Below are 24,039 nucleotides of genomic sequence, written 5' to 3' on the forward strand. Positions count from 1 at the left end.
AAGCTCTGCTCTGGTTTATGCAGGACCAGATCCTCAAGTGGCGCAAACAATATTCTCACCATCTGGCTTTTAAATTATTGTAAAACATTAGAATTTATGTCTTTACTTTCAGATCAGGTCTCTGGCTAGAACCACCCAAAAATATCTCTTGCAAACTGTGACTAGGCTAATGTTTTATGACTGCTTTCTGTTGGGGTTCCTCCAGTGTATGATGTATGCAGGGAATGCAACATGTGCTAGCGCTGTCCTGCCTAGCCACAGAACTGCTTGTGCGCTTTCATGCCTAAGTGGGCGTTTCAGATGCATTTGTTTCTGCTCCATAGTGAATTGATACTGCTGGAGATATAAATGCAGATTAAGGTGCAAGCAAATTCCACCAGTCTGGATGGGTGAAAGTTGATTAATATCTGCTGACTGGCTTCTCCACTTCACTAAGTAAATTATAGCTTTATTCATAAGAAATATAATGTCCTTTTCAATGAATTTCATCAACCAGATCCTCAGCTTTGATTTCTTATTCATTAGTTTGCCTTTCACTAAAACATTGTCAGGGTTTTCTCATCTTCCTGGACTTGCTCTGAGCCCTACTGTTAGAGGAAACCTATCTTCCCTATTTGCATCTCTCCCTGCACCTGAAAATGGGTCAAGTTTAAGGACTTTTATAGATGGGAGCTGACATCACAGAAATGAAGGGCAAAATAAGAATTGAACCCTGTCCCATTTACTTTAAACCTCCTTGTAGACATCAAACACAGTGCCTGGCAGGTTGCACAGCACAACCAGTACCATATCCCAGGGTCTCGTTCACTCCCAGCACACTTTACACACAATAACCAGCTTCAGAGAGACACAGGGAACAGCACAGCAAGCAAGACTTTGCTGAGCCCATTACTCTGCTCTTCCCCAGAAGTCTCATGCTGACAAAAGCGTTGCCTGCTCTGCCAATTCCTGGTAAATTTTACTAATATTATTTTTTTAATGTTACTGTAGTTTCTATTTTTTTAATGAAATCTCAAAACTAACATCTTCCACTTGCACAAGAGGTAAAGTTGTAGCCCCATTTCCCAGCCTGATCATCAGTCCCAGGGTGACTCAATAGCAATGGTTTCTTCCCACTTTCCTCTCCTACCTCGAGGATATTACCCTACAATAGTTTAGCCTAATTTTTCAGCTTCTCAGCCTCATTTTACTTACTGTGGTGAGAAGTGGCCAATGAACTGTAAACATCTCTTTCTCACCACTCCTCTTATTCAAGACAGCTGCAGAGCACCTAGAGAGGAGATCTTGAATGGCTCTGGGTCAGTCTACCTCATTTTAAATAGGCAACTCAAAACAAAAACAGCTCTTTGCATGGGGAGGTTAGCACAGAAACACCAACCCCGCAGGAGGCAATGCATTTGCCACATTTGCAGATGGAGGATGTTAGTTGCCCTGCTAATTCAGGCAGCCTTCTTGAGGGATCCCGTCCAAAGCTCCTCAGCCTCACTTCATCATGCTTAGTCCTGTCTTGTTACTTTATGACCCACAGAACTCCAAAGTTTGTGGGGTGTCCCATGCCTGAGAAGATTCTTACAGGTTTCAAAGGTGAATTCAGGCTGTCTTTTGGAGCCTGGCAACCTCATAAGTTTTGGCTGGTTATCCCCCAAAGCACCTGTCTTGGTTCTCCCTTTGTTAAGCATTGGCTCTGCCCATATGGGAATGGTTCATGGCACTTGTTAGCAGTGAAGTGGCTCAGCTGGTGCTACTACTGGCTCATAATGCTGTGTATTGCCAGTGGCCACTGCTCATGGCACAGGGCATTCTTGATACCCTCTTCCCTTTGCCAAGGTGGCCTGCCACAGCATGGTCTCCCTTCACCCTGCTGGTACATCTTCTGACTGCCACTTGTTTGGCATGGGGGGACATAGTTTGCCTTGCTGCTGCTCCCAGTATGTCTTAAGGAGACCTGAGTGGCCCAAAGTAATACACCTGGTGATGCATTGTTGTAAAAGCTTCTGTGGTAGTACCTGTCCATAGAGAACAAGGGCTTCTCAGCTCTCTGGATGAAGCATTGGCCCAGGAACTGGCACCAATTTACTGTTTGTGGTTAGGCAAAGAGGATCATCTAATAGCAGAGGATATTGAAAAGTGTGGAGCAGACTTAAGTGCGGTGAAGGTGGGAAATGGGCTCAGTTTTGGATCTGGACAGAGCCAAATGAGGTCAGAAAGGGTGTTTAGGAAGGCAGTATCATAGCACTGTGACAGAGAGCTGTCTGATGAAGAAACAAAGTTGTTGCTTAGAAAACGGAATATTTCTAAGACTAGAATGGGCTGATGGGGAAGTGAAAATAGGAAGTAGAGGGTAATTCAAACAATCTGGGGCTCTGCAATAATATGAAGCACCCTGGTTGGCACAGGGCTGCCTGATGAGCTGGGATTCTGTCAGCATAAGTCAAGGGGAGGAGTCTGGTGGGAGATAACAAAACAAGGTGGGGAAGGCAGACAGTGAAAGGAGTATCTCTGCACTGGGCATCTTGCACTGCAGAGATTCCCTTGCTCATTACATGTTTGAAGCATCTTTATCTGATTGCTGATGGGTCTCCAGGCAAGAAGTGTAAGAGGCCATCAGGGACACAATCCCTCTGTCCTCCGGGGCTGGGCTTCCTGAGTCCTCTCATCTCAGAAGCCATGTGAATGAAATTGCCCTCATAGTGAATGGCTGGGAGTGTGAGATGCCACTCAGTCTCCCTCCAGAGAATAACTAATTTCATAATAACTTAAAATAATTTAACTTTGCATAATGGGCAGAAGCAGGCTAGGCTCTGGCTTTTCTTTTCAGGAGTTGCAAGCGCAATAGCGTGGAGAACTTCCAGGTGTAGTATCTGGCTTGGAAAATGCTGCCAGAGGATTAGGCAAGTGAAATACCTGGAGTCCCTGGTTGGTATCTAAAATCACATCTGATGCTCAGATGCGGGAGGGGGCGGGGAAAGCTTTCCTTTAAGAACTTTTTCTCCCAAAAAAAAAAACCAAAGCAAAATGCACAAAACAAAAACTCTGGGTGGGACAAAGGGGTAGATATTTATAACCCTGAGGATCAAGAAATCATAAGACATCTGTTCTATTTACTGCATTTAAATTTGTATTGTTATACAAACTCCACCTCTAGCTGTGCAGCTTCTGGAGGGACAAGTTGGTACGAAGTGATTCTGAAAAGATGAGAGAGATTCCTGGAGGAGAGATTTACATTGCATATCATCTTATCACTAGTCTGTCCCTCTTGCTTTTTTTCTTATCCCTGCACAGCAAAAGAGATGATTAAAGAGCCGGGGATTTAATTACAGCCAGGTATGCCTAGGGGGAAAACCCACTCTGTGAAAGGACCTTGCAACAACAAACAGAAATTTCTCCGCTTTCCTCGCTTTGAAGGATTTAAATCTGTGGAAGAGGGTGGGTTGAAGGGGGAAAGAAAGTGATTAGTCTGGAGTTTGCAAAACATACCATCCTCTTCCCCCTGCTCAGCAAAGTGCTGCCTTCAGCAGTTTGGTCCTCACCATCAGCTTTCCTCCCAGTCCCACTGCCCTTCTGCTCCTCTGCAAGAACTGAACTACTTCTCAAGCGCTTTCTGGCATTGCTGTGTCAGTAAATTACCTCCCTTTCCCCTCCCACGGTTTTGCACCATCTTCAACCTGTGTGGAAAAGCCTCATGATTTCTGTTGCCCACTGTGGTCTGCCCCACTGGTGCCCACCCGTGCGTCCCAGCCCAGCCGGCACTGCGCTCACCCTGGGAACTGCCAGATGGGCACAGTTTCAAAGGCGAGAGATACGGGTCCGCTGTGTGGGAGGCTGCCTCTGATGTGAATCATGCTATCTGCGCTAGGGATGGGGCCCTGCATCTTCTCTGCTTGGCTGTACCAGCTTATCTGCGCCTGCTTCTCCAGCCTTCGCATGTCTTTTCATTTCCAGACTGTTGGGTGAAAGGGAATTTATTTTATTGCTGGGTTCTGTCAAGCTTTTGATCAGCGCTGATGGAAGAATTTGTAGAAACAGTCTTGTGTCTGCTGAGCACAGAGGACCATGCGATCATCTGCTTAACTCCTCTAACCTCCACTGACGAGGTTAGCTGCATGTGGGTGCCAGCCCTGCTCAGCAGCAGCTCCATGCAGCAAGACTTCACTGTTCAAAAGTCTTCCAAAAACTAGCACCTTAAGTCTTCAAACAGCAACAGCCTTTTCCATCCTGCAAGGGATTCCTGAAATTTGTTAATGAGGTTAACAATAAAATGGGTAATTGGCTCTTCTGGGCAAATTGGAGCTGCTGTCTTCACAGCAATCAAATGTGGTGATAGAGGTAAAGAGTATTTTTATACATGATCAGCTGAACTAATGTAATGAACTCCCAGGTTGGTGAATCCAGCATAACAACAAGGAGATTTGGCTGTTCCTATGCATTTATTGGGAGACTTATTTGCCTTTAAAGAAGGCGGGGGGGAGGGGGGGGGGGGGAAGAAAAAAAGACAAGTCGGTTTTTCCTGTGACATGTGTACACAGCCGCAGGCAGTGCCTGTTATTTCACTTGCAAACAATTTCCTCTCTCTTTTGTTTATTGATGACAGAAGGCATTCCAGCCAGGTACACTGTACCCCGACTTCAAAGGAGCTCAGGTTACAAAGGCAAGCACAATCCAAGCAAAATGAAATGCAGGAGGTGAAAGCCCATCACAGTCAATCTCAAGGGGAGCTTAAGAGCAAGGGAAAAGCCTAGAATGCACAAGCAGTAATTAAAAAAAGGATGAATCCCTACATCATCAGTGCAACCAGGGCTTGTCCATGGGAGCAGTAATGGACAAGTCATCTCAGATGCCCCCCTGGCAAAATCCCTGGCAGATTGAAAACCTTACATGGGAGAATGCGGATGAACTACCTTTTGCTTCCTCCTTCCCAAATGTACCAGTGCAGGTGGCTTCTGCTCATGCAAACCCAGGGACTGTGCACCCAGGGAAAATTGCAGGCTGGAAATAGTGGGTTTTCAGGTCTAAATTCAAACTGGAAGTGAGGTCAGGCATCCTGGTGACTGGAAACATTATCCAGTGCCAAAGTCAAAATGCAGTGTCCAAACTCAAGCTCGTGGCTGGATTGGCGGTGACCATGCTGGGGAGGGAGTCAGGCAGCCCATGTAACTAGAAGGGAGGCTGCAATCTTTATAACCCAAGGATGGCTGTTTCCCCAGAAGGGAAAGCAGGTGACTTGGGCTGACACTTGCCCTTGGAAAAAGTCCCATCACTGAGCGGGTTTGCTCAGCAGTGATGGGGAAGCCTGTGCTTGAAAGCCAGCCTTGGCACAAAGACTGTCCCTCTGCCCTGCTCACTCTGGGGACAGCCTGGTGGTCTACATGTCTCCAGGTCCTGACAGCTCAGAGCCTAGCTTTGCTGCAGTGGTGCTTGTTGCCAGGGCTTACGTGTTCACGTGTAGTGATGGAAATGTTTTTGGGTACACCGCTCCTATGGCCATCAGACTGGGCTGCTCTGGGACATTGCTGATGATATACCCCAGTTACTCAAGGAAGGGCAGGGACTGGGCTGTGCCTTCATGGTGTATCCCAATTAAATGTACCATTCAAGTCTGGGCAAATTGAGAAGCATTTCCTTTCTCCAGTGGCTCAGCAGTCAAACTGAGGTTCGGGTGATGCCACAACTGAGTCAAGCCATGCCCAGTGACAGGGCTCAGCCCACATCCCATGTGACTCAGCACAGTCCTGACTGGGGCAAGGCAGCAGGAGCGACTGGGAAGTTGCAAAAAGTTAATGATGATTCCTCTTTTTAGGAGCACTCAGCTTAATGAAGTGTTACTCAGTGCCTTCTCCACCCACCCCCGAGTAGGCGCTGCTGGGGCTGGTATCAACCTTCTCCGGTCTTCATGGCAAAGCTTTTAGCAGGGATGTCTCTTGTCACCTCATGCATCACCCAAGCACCACACCACAGCAGGTCTGCCAGTGTCCCCAAGGCCAGTTGGCATGTGACACAACTCTGAAGAGACATGTGGGCCCTGTGCCAATGTCACAGAGTGGCCAAGCACACGTGAGCTGAGCTCTCAAGCCCTGCCTGAAGGTGGGGATGGGGCCAAAAAAGCAGCAGGAAATGCATTTACTGGAAACCACAATGTCTGCTTGGTTCAGTGTGCCCTTGTATCAAAAATCAGTTGTTCTCTGAAGCAAAGTGAAGGGTCGAATTTTGGTATTTTCCATTAAATTGTAGCCTGTTGGAAATATATTGAATTTGTAGCTATTGTTCTCTATGTTGGCTTTATTTTCACTTTATTTCCATTTACTTTTTACTTTTTTTTTAATTTTCGTAATTGCTTTTTCTAGACTGCTTGTCATAGATTAATGTTTCCTTTCTTTTTAGTAACTTCTTATTTATTTTGCACTCTTTTCAGTTGAATTTGGGTTTCACCCTTAGGACTGGCACAGTAAGGTTGAGCATGGTGTAGCATCATTTCAGGTCCAAGCGGAGCACCAAGGTTTTTCTTCAGGATGGACTGCCATTGAAGTGAAACCGTCCCACCAATGAAAGCATTTTGAACTAGGGCTCTTCTTTCAAGTCGGAGGCGTTTTTGCTTGGATCAGACAAACTCTTTCAAGACAGGGCTAGATTCCTATCTGTTCCTCCCCTGAAATGCAGCCAGTCAGGCTTCATTTTCACAGTGATCTCTGTCCTCTCAAGTCTACTTGGCTGTGAGAGGCCAGCATCATTGAAATATGGGAGATGCTGAACAGAGAAATAAAAAAGGAATCTCTGCTTGGCAACATGCTGGAAAAGCCAAATAATTCCTGGGGTTTAAATATTTTTACTCCTCCTTCCCTCCCCCTTTGCCCCATTTTTTATTTAAAATCTGTAAAACCAGTTCCCCATCCCTTGTATCTGAACATACTGCTGGGACTGGGTATTAACATCTCTGTCATACTCGTTTCCTGACACAAAATTATGAACCACCCAATTTGTGTACTTACAGTTTAAAATAATGGCAAGTGAAGGTACAGGAAAGGAGGCATTTTCCTTCTCTGCATACAATTTTACATTTTTTCTTTGGAAGGACTTGCCAAGGATGAAGACCTTGGTGTTAACTGTATTCCACAAAAATATCGTGAGTTAGAAAAATTCATTTGTATCTGCAAGTGTCTTTAGAAAGTTTCAGTCAGCTCTAGTGAGCAGGCAGTGATGGCAAACTCAGACATGCACCCTGAGTAAGGACTGTAAGCTGATGGGATGGACCTATTCCTAGGACGCAAAATGCTTGAAATAATGGACTGTGTCTTCCAGCCGTTTACTGTGACAGCCAGGTCCCTGGGAATAACCCATTTGCCAGCTTTCATTTGCTTAAAGCACTGTAGCAGTTCTCTTTTGAGTTTGTTTGAATTGTTATATGTTGGGCTTAATAGTGCTCGTGTACTTCTTTCCCAGGTTGTCCAGGGCCTGGTCATTGGAAAACTCACTAGCCGCTGCACAGAGATGACCCTGCTGAAGCTCAGTGTCTTCGTCTTTGCTGGCGTGGGCCTTGGCATGGTAAGGCTGAGTGTGAAATCATCCATGATACTTTTTTAGTAATGCAGTTGCACAAGGGCCATGAGACCTGGCTGCAAGTTCTGCCCCTTGAAATGCCACCACTGGCTTTGCTGGGTGGTCCTTGGGGGAAAACCAGCTCCCCTGGACCTCTGTATAACCAGAGCCGTGCTCAGCATACGCACCACTCGAAAGAACAATAAAGAGCCACTTGAGTAATGGTTATGGGGATTAAAAAAATTATTAATGTCACACAGAAACTTGTTAAGTCCCTCCTGAGTCACTGCTTTGCATAGAGATACTGCCCTTGGTCTTGTCAGGAGCTGCATTTCCTGAACTACCCAGAAAGTAAATTGAGATTGGGGGGGGGGGGGGCAGGGAAATCATTGCGGTTGTATGCTGCTGTGAGACAACGGAGGTTGTGTGTTGTACTTCTGGGGCCTTATTTTTGCCTAACTTCCTCAGGCTGAGAGTATTTGGGGAAGGAGGTAGCAAGGCAATAATTTTGATCCTCTGTTTTGAGGTAAGCGATGTTACCTGTCACTGGTTGTGTCTGCATAGGCAGTAGTTGATGCCAGTCTCAACTGGTAATTGGAAAAATGAATTTATGTAGGTAGCTCTGCCACTAACTGTGTTTGCTCAGATAAGTCACATTCAGAGAACCGGATAGCTCTGCCCAGCCATGGCGATGGAGGAAATGTGTGCACTGGTTCCCAACAGTGAGATGGGTCAAAAAGATGGTTGAGCTGTGTCAGCCTTTAGACATTCCCTGCAGGATTTGGCCTCGAGCCTTGCTGCTAGGGCACTGGTGCTCCCACTGGCGTGGGTAGGATGGATGCCATTCCCACAACTGTGCCGCAGCTATAGGGAAGTCAGGGACAAGACCTGGAGGGTGTTGAACTTCATGGTTCCCAGCTAGATAGATGAGATGAGGCACCTATGTCCCTTAATTAATCTGAGGCTAAACCGCATGTGTGAGCTGAGGCTGGGAAAGCAGGATGGATGCAGATGAAGGGGTTGCTCTGCAGATGGAGTGCAGTCACCTCTCTGGGATTCCAGAGCTCACAGAGATGCTGCCAGCTGGTAGGATGCTCAGAACGGGTCCCTCCTGGCTAGTGTCACACAGTTTTGGCTGGTATTGACATGTCACCTTAGCATGGGACATCTGCACAGCACTTGGTGCTCCTGAGCATGGTGCAGGAAGGGTGTTGAGGTCTCACTGAAAGGGAAGGCTGGAATTAGTCGGAGGTAGGAAAGTAAGCCTTGATAGCAGTGGAGTGGCACACAGGGTGGCTAATGCCCCAGTGCGAGGAAGCTGACATCAGCTGCAAAGGGAGGGGAGCCAGGAAAGGAAATAGTTTTAGAGTTGGCAATTATGCTAAGCACAGAGGGCTGTGGACAGCCTGACATCACAGGCCTGGGGACAAGGGTCAGCAGTGACTTCCCACAATAACTATTCATAGGCAAATGCAGCTGTGATTCTCTTTGGCAGGGATGCTTTATTAAAAAGCACTCTGTTCAAGCGGCTGCTAAGAAAACATCCGTTTGTAGGGTGGTTTTCCGTCTCTGTAGGGATGAGTACCGTCACAGCATCAGGCCCCAAATGCAGAGACTGACGTGTTAAGCTTTTAATCCTACACAGCTGCTGGTAGAGAAGCATCCAGCCTGCTGTGCCTTTGCTGTACATGGTCTCCAAACAAAGCAGATCCTCTCCCCAAAGGACAGAAGTAAGGAGAAGGCCTAGCTGTTAATAAAAGACACTCTGAAACCCATCTTCATATCACTGAAAGGTGGGCTAAAGGGTTTATGGGATACTGGCACCAGTGGCAATAGACAAACAGCAGTCCAGGTGGGAAGAGACTGCAGGATATTCCCAGCAATCTACACCTGGAGAAGGGAAGGGGTGGGCTGGTTGCTCAGCAATACAGTAACACCTGGAAAAGGCGAGAAGGGGAGAGCCAGTGTCTGATCTGCAGATGCAATCCAGGAGCACGTGGGCAGGGGTGTAGGAGGGCTTGGCTCTTGCGACAGGACAGTTCTTCTCTTTGTGTGAAGGCATGGCTGTGCCTCATCCTGCCTCGCTGCCTGCATTTCCCAGGCATGTGCTTTCTGGGTCTGTCTGCTGAAACTGCTGATCCTGCCTCCCTCCCCTGAAAAATGCCTTCAGATCTGCTCAGGGCAAAAAGAGCGCTACCTACTCAGCGGCTGAGGAGCAGCAGAGACTGGGGTCTGCCTGGCTCAGATCTTTCCAAGTCCCAGGGGAGCAAAGAGCAATTTCCCCTGGTTTTACAGAAGGACAGACCTTGCTCTGGTCTTTTCTGCCCACGTGCTTCAGCCCATGAGGGAATTCATACAAAGTGGGATGGGGTTAAAGCTGTTTTTTTTTTCTGAGCTCTGCAATGTTGTCCTGCAATGACATTTGCCCTAGCAAGGAGTTATTTTCTCTGTGTCTGAATGTTGATGTACCAAATACCTGTTCCTCTGTCTTTGTTCTCTGGTTCCTTAATCAGAGGTGCCTAGATCTTAACCAAAATATAGGCAAACAGCCCCTCCAAGGAGAGAAATCTGGCTGTGTGTGAGTCTAGAGGGGAACTAGGAATAAACCTCAGTATTTCCAAGTCATTAACGAGCAATGTCTCTGGGCTTCTCCATCTTCTATAGCCGAGAGGCAGGGACCAGATCTTGAGAGAGAGAACTCCAGAGAAGGAAACTTCTGGCTAAACCAGTGGCAAAAATGTTTTGCAGCCACAATAACACACCTTGAGACACAGGTGAGGGCAGGAGACTTGCAAGAAAGGGGGAATTTCCTTTTCATGCCCCAGAGAAATCCATTCATTTGACCAGCAGGGCTTGTGAATGAGCCGCTCTAGCCCCACGGCTTCAGGGAGGCTCACCACTTTTGTTTCAGTATTAGACAGCTGGAGGGATGTCTCCACTAAGAATATGTGCAATAACAAAATCATTACTCTCCCTAATTATGCTCGCTAATGTGCACTTATGGCCAGGAGACCCATTCCAGATTAGTGAATTTGGTGAATTTATTAGCGAGGAAGCAGCAGAACAGGATTAGAAATCCCAAAGGTATGATGTTACATAATGCACAGCACTCATTTATTTTGACAAGCTCAGTTTAGTTTTAATTATTTATGATAATGAACTGAAATGCCTTCTCTAGGCTGTTTTGTGTAAGTAATGGAGGCTTCCTGAAGTACACCACATGCATCTGCTATTCAGCATTTCCTCAGGAATTGGACAAGAGACAGAAGATGGGGGGAAGGGCACAGGGACGTCACTAATTCCCAGATGCTAAAAATACCCACAGCAGTGCCAGAGAAACGTGCTGCCAGATTGTAGGGTATCATCTGCTACTTGCTCCACATGCTTGGAATACTTCACTGCAGACAAATGGTGGGCTATGAAAGACCCTGCAATGGCCAAAGCCACACCATCATGTATCACTTGTGGCTCCCACAATTTACCTAAGTAAATCATGGGTTTGACTCCTTATGTTTGTCTAGGTTGCTTCTTGCCACAAAGTCAACACTTGTTCTCTCTAATGATCCGTGCTCCATTGTGTCCTGTCCCTTAGGCCCTGATGAGGACTGTGTGGCACTACTGCATCATTGCGGTGCCACTGGTGTTTGCCTTCAGTACGCTGGGCACCATCACCGACAGCATCCTCACCAAGGCTGTCCCTTCCTCTGATACTGGTAAGACTCATCCAAAATAATCAGACTGGTCTTTTCTTGTTTTTCAAGTCCATTAGATACTTCCTAGCTCACACTACCACTATCAAGCGCTAGGGCACATTCATGACCAATGCCCAATTCCCCAGCAGATCTGGCTTGGCAGTTGCATGCAGTGGGTGTCAGCAGAGCAGCTGAATGGGGACCACTGGTGTTAATACAGGATGAGCTTGAACGACATCACACCCCAGTGCTCCTGGTCCTGTGCTGCCTGCTGACATCCACAGAGGTGGCTGTTGTAAGGGAAGGCTTTCCCACCCAAATTCTGCTCTCCATGGGAAGCCAAGGTATGTTAGAAAGAAAAAAAAACCAAACAAAAAAAGCCATGAGGATGCCTGAGAGGGCTGCTTGTTCATGCCTTTTAATTTAGGGTGTCTCCAGAAGGTATTCTTGATTGCCCTTTGGAAACATGCTTTGCTCAATGCAGTAATTGCCCCCTCTTCTACATTTTGGCCATCTTTCAGTCAAAGAGTTACTATATTTCCCTGTACAAACAGGCTGAAATGCAGTGGTAGACACACAAATCTTCATACCTGTGTTTTTAGTTCTGACAGTGAAGGAAATATGCCTATGTTATTGTCATGGGAGCCTTGCTGAGTTTGTCCCAGGATGGAGCTGGGTTATCCTGGTTTGGTGTCTTTTGCTCAGGCTGTTTCAGTGTCTTCTCACAGAGTTGCATTCACCAGGTACCCAAGTCTCTTTGCTTTAGCTGGGCTTTTCTAGGATGCCAGGCCTGCACCCTTCATCTTCCCCAGCAGCTGTCTGAGCAGATGCTTCTTCACAGACCCGATCAAGAATGGAAGTTACGGTTTGCACAGCCCATTAGTGCAAAGTTTATAAAGCACTTTGGAGATGCTTTTGGATGAAGAGCTTTTCTGAATGTCACTTCAGTAGTTTATTTGTAGAGCTGACCACCGCATCTCCTACAAATGCTGGGAGCCTGTGATTTCCAAGTGCAATATTTCTACCTGGGAGGACCGCTTAGTTCCCAGAGAGGTGTGGACTGGAGACATCTCAGGCCTTCCACTTGGCCAGGAAGAAAATATGCTGTTTCATGAGTTGAAGCAACGTTCATGTGAGGAGGGACAGCCGGCGGAAGGGCACCAAATGGCTTTGGGATGTAGAGCCAAACTGGAATTCATCCAGGCTCTTCTCAAAGGGGCTTTGTGAGGAAAACTGAAGCACTGCTTGGCTTTTAAAGCCCAAAGGCCCGAAGGCAAGCTTTGGTCAGAGAGGAAAATGGGCTTAGTTGTCTCATTCTGCTCCCTGCTTTCTTATGTTGTCAGGTCAGCCTGCATCTTGGTGGGATGGACAGTGTCTGCATGGCAGGATGGCAGGGCAGGATGGCAGGGCAGAATGGAGGCATCCCAAGGGGTGGTGCAGATGGTTGAGAGGGAACTGCAGGGCACTGGAAGAGCTATCCAGTGCTTTTTCCTGACTGTCCTTCCTGGGCTGATGCCATGCCAAGTGGCACTACAAATTCCAGAGTTACAGCTGGCTTGAAACTGGGCATGCTGAGGAGGGATGCTGCTGGGGGAAAACCTTGTCTCTGACACTCCTCCCTGACCTTCACCGTTCAAACTGTGCTTTCATCTTGCAGCATTTCTGAGGGAAGCGGCATTGGATGGTTTGGTGTTTGCTCTGGACACACCGGGGCAGGGGCCAGTGTGAAGGCAGGAATGCCTGACGCAGCAGAGCTTTGAGCTGCCTCTCCGCAGCAGCTGCAGCAGTGACACTGTGGGTGTCTCACAGTGAAACGCAGCTATTAAAATGCTTGCTATCCCTTCTCTGGCTGTGGGTGGCACCCCGCAATGCCTGCTCCACCCGTGCAGCAGCTGAAACGCTGTTCCTTCCTATGTGAGCCCGGGACCAGCTCTGCACGGTGAGCATTTTGGTGGCATGTTAGAAATCCCTGCTTCTCTAACAGCGTGGAAATCCGGCTTTATGAAAAAGCCTCACTGTCACAGCGTCAAAAACCCGAATGCTAGCTTGCAACAACTTCTAGTTAAAGCAAGGAAATACAAGTTGAGAATTTGCCTTTGGAAACATCACTTTTGAGACTTTCTCCTGTCTTTTCCTGATGTTTTTGCTAGCCTTGGACTGGTATAGCTTCTGGAGATTTTTCTTTGGGCCAGGGTGAGGCTTTCTGAGGATCTGGAGTTTGGGCTGAGCTCAAGTGTCCACCTCATCACAAGGCTGGAGCGAATGTGGCATTGCAGGAGGATAACCTGTCTGTCCTTGCTAGACACTGAGTCACCCATCCTGGCCTTTTAAATAGGTGTCTCAGGAAGGCAACACTGGAATGCAGGTTGGCACCATCCCTCGCTTCCACCATCCTGCTTTCAGGTCTGATCCAAGGTCACTTCCTATCAGTGCTGATGAGTTTGCCACTTACTCTTTGCTTATGGCTGGGGCTTTGCATTGAAAGGAAAATAGCGGAAATGATTTCATTCATTTCCCTTTGATATTTTTTTTTCCCCTCTCCTCATCTTCAAAGTCAGGAAGGGAAAATTCTGCCCCACACGCATGTGCTGTTCAGCTGGGCATGTGAGCTGGTGGGATGGCAGCCCTGAACTCAGGGGGGCTTGTGTCTGCACAAGCACCCCTTGTCAACCCCAGTCCCTCCCCAAGAATGGAGGTCTTGTTTCTGTCCAGACTCCCCCACCCTCGGGGGAGGGAGGAAGCCCAGCAGAGCCTCCCTGCATGATGGGCCAATGTTTCATGATTTATTTGCACGTCAGATGCAAAACCTTAGGGGGAGAGCTTGCAGGCAGGGCTCAGCACTCTGAAGCCCCCAGCTTTGCTTGGGCTTTGCTGATTCGAAGGCGTCCACTGGTAGAGATGACCTAATCCTTAAATCAGGCCCTGTGACTGCCCCACAGGCGTGTGGCTGATCTGGGCCAGCACCATCATCTAAGCGTGGCAACAGGATGTGAGCTGGAAAGGAGGGTGAGCCAGGGCGCCCGGCACAGCAGAGGGTGGGAGGAGGGACGGAGCCGCCCGGCTTCAGGAGCTGCCAGCACCCAACCCTGAAACCTTTGGGAGGAGAGGAGGACTGGGGCAGGAGGAGAGGATGGGCTCCCAGCCAGGATGGGTCATGCCAGGTATGGGAAAAGGGGAGGAAAAAGCTGGGGAGATAGAGAAAGGGGAACAGAAGTTGCAGAAAGTGGGATAGCCATGAGAAAGAAGGTGAGCATGTGCGTCGGCAGAGCTGTGCAAAACAGCGCAGGAACTTTTCTGCTGATGCGGTGACTTTTCCCAGTTAAAGGTCTTGCCTTAAATGGGATCCATCACATGTGCAGCTTTGCAACAGAGCTAGGGCCACTCTGCAGAGCTGAGATTTACAATGTCCCAAAGCTCGAGGGCGTCTGACACGAGGGATCTAATTTAAGCCCATTAAACACAAATTATCTTTCTCAGCAGCATGTTGGAGAAGTCCAGAGGGAGGGCCCAGCCTTTTAAGAAGATGGATTTCTGCTCCAGAAAAAAAAAAAAAAAGGAAAGGGAAAAAAAGCCTCCTCAATCATAAGAGCCAGTTTGGCAATCATACGTAGTAATTAGTTTAATTCAGATAGCTAAAGGGGAAAAAATAATTGCAAAACCTGCCCAGAAAGTTTGGTGGTTGTGGGATGGTTCCCATTGGCAAAGGGTCAAGGCGAGGTCCCACCCATTGCCTTTGTGTTCCCATGCGCGGGAGGAGCGCTCTGCAGCGCTTCCCGAGAGATTTCCCTCTCTGTGCAGCTACGCCCTCGGCTCGGGCTCATTGCACAAATATTTTAAGCATGCTGACAAAAGCCCAGCAGTTGCTGGCTGGCACTACACGAGCACCTGGCTGCCTTTTCTCTCGTAGAGCTGGTGATCATTTCCCTGTGGCTACCCACATTAAATATCACACTTGACTCCACATCTTATCACACGCAGGACAGCATCCTCCTCATCCTTCCCAGATGCTGCTGGCCTTGTGCGGCAGCGATGCCTCAGTGAATGCCTTGGTGGAAAACTGATGCTAACATCCTAAATAATTGCACTGATATTAAAATAATACAATTGCAAACATAGTTTCGGAGCAGGGCACAAGTTTCTTGCACACGCTGCCAACTTGCCCTTCCTCCTGGTGCTGAGGACTAATGATTTTCTGGCTGGTTGGGTATTTTCTGCTCCCCTGACTGTGATAGGTGTCCTGCATGAAGACGGCATGGTGAAGACCACACCGAGCGCGTGGGGGCCAGTTTTGCATTCCATGGGATGACCTAGCCATCCGTCTGTGTGTGGAAAAAAGCCTGCCTTTGGCAAACTAGAGGTGCTTCCCCATCAACTGGGTTCCTGTTAAGGATGCAAATGGAGAGCTGCGAGAAGGGGGAACCGGCCCAGCCAGACGAAGGGCTCGCATTTCCATCCAAATGGAAATACCCGTTCTTTTTGCAAAGGGGGGGGGAAGGAGTATTTCAAGGGGGTTCAGTCTTTTTCTGTGGTTTTATTTATTTATTCTTAAATACCTAGTTAGACCTAAGCTTCTCACAACTGCTAAGCCCTCAAGAGCTGTTCTGTCCTACACTAGAGAATAAGTGGCAATAGCAGCTTGGGCAGAACAGGGCCCTCTAGGGTATTAGGCTATTGGAAGAATCTGTGTGATTTGCTTGGAAGTCTCAATCACAACCCTAGAAATTACCTGTCCATCCCTAAACCCATTCAGTAGTTACCAGTCCTGCTGGGTGCAAGGTTCAAAAGTATCTTCGGGGGTCAAAGGCATCCCTGGGCCCTGGTGAAGGCAGCAGTGAGCACTGGCTTCCTTTTTGGGCAGTGTTACAGTTGTCTGGAATGCTCAGTAAAGAGCTGACCTGGCTCATGGTAGAAACTAGTCCCCATGCCTCCCGGAATCCTTAGCCTTAACAAACCCCAATTGGACCTCTATAAATTAATGCAAGAGATTATTTAAAGTTATTTGCATTTGCTACTACTGCAGGAGAACACCATCAGGGATGAAGGGGATCCCTAACACTCTTCTCCACTTTTCCATCCCAAGACTTGCTCTCACCCTAACATCTGCGTGTCTCTGCCATCTCTCCTAGGTACCATGCTTGGGATTTGTGCCTCAGTGCAACCCTTGACCAGAACAGTGGGCCCAACCATCGGTGGAGTTTTATACAAACATTTTGGTGTCTCCTCCTTTGGCTATTTACAGCTAATTGTTAATACAGGTTTATTTGTTTACCTCTTGAAGAGCAATATCCCACTGGCAGAAATGAAAAACCAATAACGCAATTGCAGAAAAGTAACTCCCTTTTTCCACAGAAATAAAGTTGTCTTGAGTTTTATTTTTGATTCCACATACCTGGAATAAACCCACGTGAACAATACCTTCATTTTGTCAGCATTTGCTTTTAGAGTAAGGGACAGATGGGTTTGAGAAGGCTTTAAAGCCATGCTGGAGTAACTGGCAGCCGTGGAACCTTTTGGAGCTATCAGGTTCCTCCCTCAGTGGCCTTCATTGCAGTCAATTGCTCTAGATCCTCAGCTGTTGTCAGTCAGCATTCCTGCTTGGATTCACAGAAACTAAGGGGATTAGGAGCCAGTGCCTCTGATCTGGTTTAGCCTTTTATTTCACCCCTGCAATGGTACCAAGGAAAGTCGGGAGTAAAATACATCTCCGTTTCAGTGTCATTTTGCTGCCTTAAATGCACATCTGGCATTCTAGTGCTAGAGGGGATCAAGGCCAAAGGTTTTCAAATGCTGTGGGCAATGATTTGCTATGTCCACAGCTCAGCCATGTGCGGCCCTGCCTCTGCAGGAGCCCAGCAGGGTACGCAAGGAGATACAAAGCCCTGATGGAACATGCTGCAGTACCAGTCTCTGCTGCTTTGGAAAACGGAAGCCAACCCTCCTTCTAGGTTTTTTTTTCCTTGTTCCCTATGCTGAGTCTCCCTTGCTCTTACTACAGGCTGTTCGTAATTACAGACTTTGCAACTTCCTCCAGTACAAAGTCTCCTGCAAGAATTGCACTGATCTTGGGAGGGGGAAATTACCTGACTGAGATTACCAAATTTGGAGTATTAGCAGCAAGTACTTTGCCTGCTAAGCTTGTAATCCTTACTGCAAGAGCAGAGTCATGTGCTGCAGCGTTGCTCTCAAGGAAGCCCAGGTTACTTAGTGATAATTGAGCCTCACAAGATAAAAATTCAGTGCATTTATCCAGAAAATTAGCTGCTTTTTTTTTCCTCCAAGCTTCTTGGTCCAGGTGCTATAGGAAAAAAAGACCATCATCTCCATTCTTCCCAGTCATCCTGTAGAAATTTAACTCAATCTAAAGACTGAAGAGGTAGAGGAAGAGGAGAGAGCAAGGCATTCAGCTTGCTTTGCTGCAAAGCTGAGGAATCCCATAGATTGTCAGCAGTGTTATTCCAAAATAAAGAATCCAGTTTCCTGCTTTAGCACAGCACTAAGCTACAGGGGCCAGGGGAAGGACAGAGGGCATTAGGAAAGAGCAGCCTTTTACTGTTGCAGGGAGCTCTTACACCTTCTCTAGACACCATTACTCAATTACATGGGAAAGCACTTCAAAAGGAGCACTTACCCAAGCTTATTTCCACCACTGACCAGAATCGGACCTCAACAAACTTTCTGTCCCTGCTCAAGGTTTGATGAGGTCAAACGCAAATGGGTTATCTGGGCTTTCTCCACCTCCCGCTGCTCAGTCCATGGCACCAAGAAGCTGAGCTTACCCACTCTTTTAAAGCCACCACACCACTGCCCACTCCACAGATAAATATACATCAACAAAAGTTACTACAGCCCAGAATACGGTAATAAAAAGTGAACATTTCAAGTAATTTATTCGGAATGGACATATTAATGCAAAAGCAATATTAAGACCAGTAAATGCTGAAAGACATTCTTCAAAATAAATACAAATATAGATACTACAAATAATTTAAATTGCGCTTAACACCACCAGTCAGTGTTGAATCTTCCTCACGTCTCATAAATAGAAGATAATCGTTCGCAAAGCCATGCCACTTAAAACACGTGGACGCTTTGCTAGAAGTCCTTTATGAAAGTCTTTGGTTTTTCTTTAAATGCATCTCAGGCAAAGCTCAGGGCTCTTTGCTCAGCAGCCTCAACAGGCTTGGAGAAAACCAAGCTGCTTCCAGCTCTCTTCTTCGCTTTCCTTCATTGGTACCCTGTCCCATTTCAGTCCAAGACACTTGATCTGGTTTATCATCCAGTGGTATGCTCTAAAGGCAACAAGAGAAAGCAGGTTAGTTAAACGGACAGGAGAAAAAACAAATAAGAGGGGCTTTAAAGGAAGAGTAAGTTGTCGGCATTAACTTTTGCAGATACCGTATTTTTAGGTAATTCTGCCAGGAAAGCGCTGCCAGGTGCCGTTTCTTACTCCCCACCATCCCCATAGCCGTACTTAGCACCCCGCATGAGGCCAGCTCCCACCAGAAATTCCCAGCAATGCATCGGGAGAGGGATGTGAGCAAGCCCCGCAGCCTGGCAGCACGGCCCGGTTTCGGGGTGCGGTCCGGCACCTCCGCGGGCCGGCGGCAGCTCCGGCTCGAAGAGGAGGTGAGCGGTGTGGGCGGAATGAAGCCCCCCCCGGCTGGAGCGGGTGGGTGAAGGGGATGGGGCAACAATTAAAAGTAATTTAACAAATAAACGAGGAGCGCAGCAGCACCGCGCTGGGGCTCACCTCGGGGCCGGGCCGGCCGGGGCGGTCGGCTGCGTCTCAGGGCGCCCGGGCCAGCCGCCGCTCCTGGGCACCCGCCGCCTGCTCCATCTCCTGGCGGCTCTTGAAGTCCTGGATGGCCCGCTTGTTCTGGAAGTCGATGAGGGCCATGGTGATGGAGGCGTTCCAGCAGCTCTGGTCCGGGCACCGAAAGTCAATCTCCTTGCGGTCCTTAGTGACGATGGTGAAGTAGATGTACTTGCCCGTGCGCTCCACGCAGTCCACTTTGAGGATGGAGCCGAAGCCCAGCTCCTTGCCCTTGGCCCGCTTGTGCCCGTCGGGGAAGAGGCTGAGGCTGTCCTTGGTCAGCACCACCAGCTTCTTCTTCCACAGCTGGAAAAGGCTGTCGCTCCGCTTCTCCAGCTCGCCCTCGCGGATCACCTCGGCTTGCATCTTCATCCTCTCGCTCCGGTGGTTCAGGCTCCGCTCCGGCTCCTGCTGCAGCCCCGGCTCCGGCTCAAGCGGCGATGACCAAGCCTAGCCCTGACGGGAACAATTTATTGCAATGAATCAGCGCCGGGCGCCTTCCGGTGCCTCCCCCGGGGAGCCCGGCTCACCGCCCCCTCGCCGCCCCGCCTCCCGCCCGCCCCCCGCCGCGCTCCCCGCCTGCCGGCCACCGTCAGCAATGGGCTGGGGCAGCGGGGGTCCCCGGGAGCGAAGGGGGGGGGCGCTGAGTGCCCTGGCTCTGCCCTCCTCCGTATTTCCTCTGCCCAGCAGGGGTAGAGCCAGTGTGACCTGATGCACCCCCATCTTGCCCGTCTAACATTCCCTGCCGCTTCTCAGGTCCACGCTGGGGTACATGATGCTCCCCAAACTTGTGGTCCTGGGGCCTGGGCATCTCTGCCCCATTGGGCCTGCACTGGCACCATCTTTACCTGGCACAAAGGGGTCCATACATGTGGTGGGCTGGTGTCACCTCCCATGGTCATTTGACTTAAGCCAGTCATGCCAAGAGGCTCAGCCAGGACCTGGCCAAGCCTACCAACTTCATTTGAGGCCCTACATCCAGCCAGCTCTGACCTTCCACCACCACCATCATCAGCCTTCCCTGAGTCCTTTCCTTGGGGCACCCCACTTCTCCAGTTTTGCATTAACACTGTTCCCCCTTACCTTTTTTGTTTTCCCTTGCAATCACTTGGGTTTATCCCATCTTCTTTTCCCCAGCTCACTCCCTCCTCCCAGAAAGACACCACAGTTCGTTATAATCTGGCCAGTGCCCAGTAGCATGGGGAAATCAGTAAAGGCTGTGATGGTAGGAGGTAATATTTAAGAAGCATGTGCAAGCCTGAAGCCCCTTCCTCTTGTACACCATTCATTTTGTCACCCTTTTACAATAGTTGACACAAGGCTGATCCAGCTTCTGAGCCACTGCCTTGATGCTGCTGCTGAGGGCAGGGCTGCCCTGAATGAACTTATTCATGCTGTTTCTAAAGCAGTATTTGCTCAGCTACACGCTTTGTGCAGCATCGCCCTTTGGACTTTGAGCCCTATTCACCTCCATCATTTTTCTTGAATGACCAGTGCTGCTATAGGTGTTTGCAAGCCAAACCCCAGAGGTGAGCTTGCAAAGTGAGGCCTGGCCCCTTTGAAGAGCTTGGCAGTGTTCCCGAGGACTTCAGCAGGGTCAGAAACTCATTCCCGGGGACAAATCAGAGCTAGAGCCAAACTTGTTTCCGCTGCAAATCACTCAGCAGCTGGAGCATACAGCCCCACTTTGATAACTCACAGCAGAGCACACATCTGTGGGGAGGGCCAGAACAAAGGGGGAGCTGAGAGATGCTCCCAGGATTGACAAATGGGAATGGTTTGGCTGAGCTTCTCAGGGTGGGATGGGCTGGGATCACTCTGGGAAGACCATGCTGGCCATCACTGCTCGTGGGGTGAGGGAGCGGCTGTAGACCATACATGTAGCATGGGAAGAGCTGCAGGCTTTTCCTTAAAAGTCAGCACTGTAGTTCACTTTTTAGTGTGGTTTAAGTTTGTTTCAGGGAAGGGAACCAACCAGATTGACTTAAAATGAGGCTGCACATCTCCATTTTCTGGACAATATTATGATCTGCCTTGTAAAACAAGTCCCTGCCCAAAAGGTCCACAAGAATAAGGGAGCTGGAGCCAGCCAAGAGCAGAGCTGGATAGTACGCAGGAATCAGTATGATATTTTTAATTGGGCTCCAAAAAGCAACAAGGAATAGTCTTTGTGCACAGGAAATGGGACACCACTTCAAAAAGAGCAAAAAAAACCCAAGGCAGCAAGTCAGGAGCATAGAAGGAACATCTGGAGGAAGGCTCCCGGTGTGGAAAGGCTGCAGGACTTGGCATGTTCGCACACACCTTGCTTCAAAAGGTCCAGTAAAAAACCCTGAATCTGCTTTTAAATGAAACTCCCATCTGTGGATGCACGGTCAGCATCCCACTTTGGTCTCTCTCTTTCTGATTTTGCTTTCATCTGAGTGATTTTTCTTATGCATTTATCCATCATTTTTGAAAACTCAAAGCCTCCTGCAGTTGTCACCGCCGTCACCTTGTCTTAGCACCGCTCCAAAATGGATAGAGAAATAAAAGCTTATTAGGAAAAAAAAAAACCATGAAAAAATGGCTCACGCTGTAGAAAAAGGTAGGTTCTTGCAGAACTGGAGCCCTGGCTTCCAGTGCATGCCCCCTGTAGGAAAGCTCCACTTTTTTTACGTAGCATGGGCTTGTTAAGTGGATAAACCACGTGAAAGAAAAATCCAGTGCATTGAAATACTATCATTTTAGGTCTCTAGCATTCCAACAAAGCAAAAATTCCATAAAGTAGGCTTTAAAGCCTATTGACCAGAGAGGAAGTCACAGTGACTCTAACTGAACCCAAAGTGGGCAGCAAAGTGGTACCATGGGCAGTCTCCTACAGGAACATGTCTTGGGAAAGACTGGAGAGCTTCAAGGGGCTCGTGCAGTATGAGCTGGGAAACATGTGGCAATTACTTACAAGTAGCACAGCCCCAATCCTAGCGAATGCCATGGTAGCTGGTCACTAATGTTACAAGTATACAGCAATAACTGTGCTTGGAAAAAGGAAAAAATATGGCTGATGCTTTATTTTTTAAATACTAAGGGTTCATAAATTAGGTGAGGAGCTCACAGCAGAGTGCTAATTTCATCTCCGGTGCACCTGGGGAGAGGGGTAAGAGATGCAGTGCAGCCCTGCACCATATCCTGACACGGAAGCTTGGGACAAATATGGGCCGAGTGTCGCAGGGTGGTCTGAGTGTAGGTAGTGAATGGCAGTTAAGGGCCATGACCCAGCTTTAGCTAACAGGGACTCTGGGTGACTGCAGGGGCTAGTGGCTCAGAGAAACCTGTTGCTGCCTTTAGTTCAGCTTTAGTTCAGTTTACATGTGTTACCAGCTTAGCAGCAAGAGCAAGAGAAGTGATTTTTTCCCTTGCAACCCCCACATCACTATGCCTGCGGTGGCACTATAAAAGGTCACTCAGCACCAGCCCTTCATTACCTACCAAATACAGGTTTGCAGGAATTTGAAAATTGAGGAATTTTTCTCTCTTCTTAGAAAAGGGGGGGGGGGGGAGGGGAAATGACACAGTGGGGAGAGTGTTAACCAGGGCGAGGATATAGGAAATACACTAATGTTCATACACTGGAGCCTCATCCCATGTGGCCGTCTCCCCCTTCCCACACTCCCCAGGGATGCTGATACCACGCTCTGCTTCACCCCAAAGCAATTTCTGTTCAAGTAAGGGCATTTTTAATGTGTGGCAATCTGGCATGTTAGAGGGACTCATCCCTCTCCCGGGTGAAGGGAATAACATTAGGGTCACTGTGGGGGGATGCTTGTATTTGTGTGTGTTGTGTACAGGGATTCTTTTATGGGTGTGGGATGAAGTGGCCACGCACAACCTTGATAACACGGGCTGGTGGTGCCAGCTTTTGTAGGCTGGGTCACTGGCTCTACCATGGCACATGCCCCTTCAATGCGTGCCTGCTCCAGAGAAGGATTTGATCACCATTTCAGAGTCTGAGCCATCATCTAGATTGCTGCTGGCAACATCGGGTTGCCTTAGCTACCTGAGTCATGGTAACACAGCACAGCAGCCACACAGGCGCTGCCAGGAGGAGCCGATGGTCTGACTGAGGTCAAGGATGCAGATGGGATGGGCTCACACCAAGGAAACATGGGGAAATAAAGGTGTTTGGGCAATTCACCTCCTCTGCAGCTCTCCCCACGTGCCCATCAGCAGGAACTGCTAGCTTTCCTGCAGGATTTGGTAGTGCATTTAGCCTGCCCAGGTCTCTGGCTGGCTGCAGCATTGCGTCTTCCTCTGCAAAGATGTGGGAGATCATGCTGCAGGTATCAGCCATTGCAGGGTACCAGCATTCCTGCTGTCACCATGTTTTTATTCCCATTGTTGCTCTCTAATTCCAGAGACATGCATCTTCTTTCTCAGGGGTCTGTCCCTGGAGAGGGACCCCTAATTTCGCTGGCATTACACTGGCATGTTGGGTAGCAGAGAAAAGTGGATGCTCAAGGCTAGGGAACTTCTTTTATTGTACTGACTTAAATATGACACTTGTGAAGAAAAATCTGGTTTACAGGATTGGCATTGTAATTCTGCCGTCTGAAGTTGATTAGTAACAGAAACATATACTTTTGCATTGTAAATTGTTGCCCTCTAAGTTTATATGAGGGTATTGCTGTGTCCCTAGGCATGTATAGCTAGAGCTCAGTGTAATGACTACTGGGTCTCCTGGAAAATCCGTTCTGAAAACCCACCTAAATAGCCATAAGTGTGTGGGTTGCTACTGTGGAAAGGTTATGAGGAGCAGCATTTTATTCACACTTTTCCCTTTTTTTTTTTTTTTTTTTTTGCATTTTCAGACTCCTTAAAAAGTTGCTTCTTTTTTTTTTTTAGTTAGACTATTCCAGAATATCTCTGGGAACTTTTTGGTTATAGTTCCCTATTATTGTCCTCTTTCAGAAATGTCCTGGGAGGAACTGGTGCCACTGGGTGACCCCAAAAGCTATGGTCAAGTGG

At 48.3% G+C, this 24,039-nt stretch overlaps 2 protein-coding genes across 5 annotated transcripts in view; one reads left to right on the top strand and one right to left on the bottom strand.

The window, feature by feature from the left end:
- Positions 1-16,636, top strand: part of SLC22A18 (solute carrier family 22 member 18) — a 72,621-nt gene extending 55,985 nt beyond the window's left edge. For 2 of the 4 annotated variants that reach the window (XM_061342461.1, XM_061342459.1), the window contains exons 8-10: positions 7,435-7,536; positions 11,123-11,243; positions 16,349-16,636. In XM_061342461.1, coding sequence (XP_061198445.1) covers positions 7,435-7,536; positions 11,123-11,243; positions 16,349-16,536 — 411 coding nt within the window. In that variant the 3' untranslated portion in view covers positions 16,537-16,636. The other 2 variants (XR_009723768.1, XM_061342460.1) reach the window with 2 other exon arrangements.
- Positions 16,637-18,079: 1,443 nt separating this feature from the next.
- PHLDA2 (pleckstrin homology like domain family A member 2) lies at positions 18,080-19,557 on the bottom strand. The gene is made up of 2 exons (XM_061342490.1): positions 18,973-19,557; positions 18,080-18,511 (listed from the first exon to the last, which is right to left on the bottom strand). Exon 1 carries the CDS (start codon positions 19,405-19,407, stop codon positions 19,009-19,011), a length of 399 nt encoding a protein of 132 aa, XP_061198474.1. The 5' UTR covers positions 19,408-19,557; the 3' UTR covers positions 18,080-18,511; positions 18,973-19,008.
- Positions 19,558-24,039: the final 4,482 nt, after the last annotated feature.

Source organism: Neopsephotus bourkii, unplaced genomic scaffold (assembly GCF_033783945.1).
Source record: "Neopsephotus bourkii isolate Nb327-2 ecotype Australia unplaced genomic scaffold, CSIRO-AGI_Nbou_v1 NB_1792, whole genome shotgun sequence".
Lineage (NCBI taxonomy): Eukaryota > Metazoa > Chordata > Aves > Psittaciformes > Psittacidae > Neopsephotus > Neopsephotus bourkii.

Excerpts from the sequence above, each read along its gene's own strand:
- PHLDA2 (XM_061342490.1), bottom strand. The coding sequence starts at position 19,407 with ATGAAGATGCAAGCCGAGGTGATCCGCGAGGGCGAGCTGGAGAAGCGG.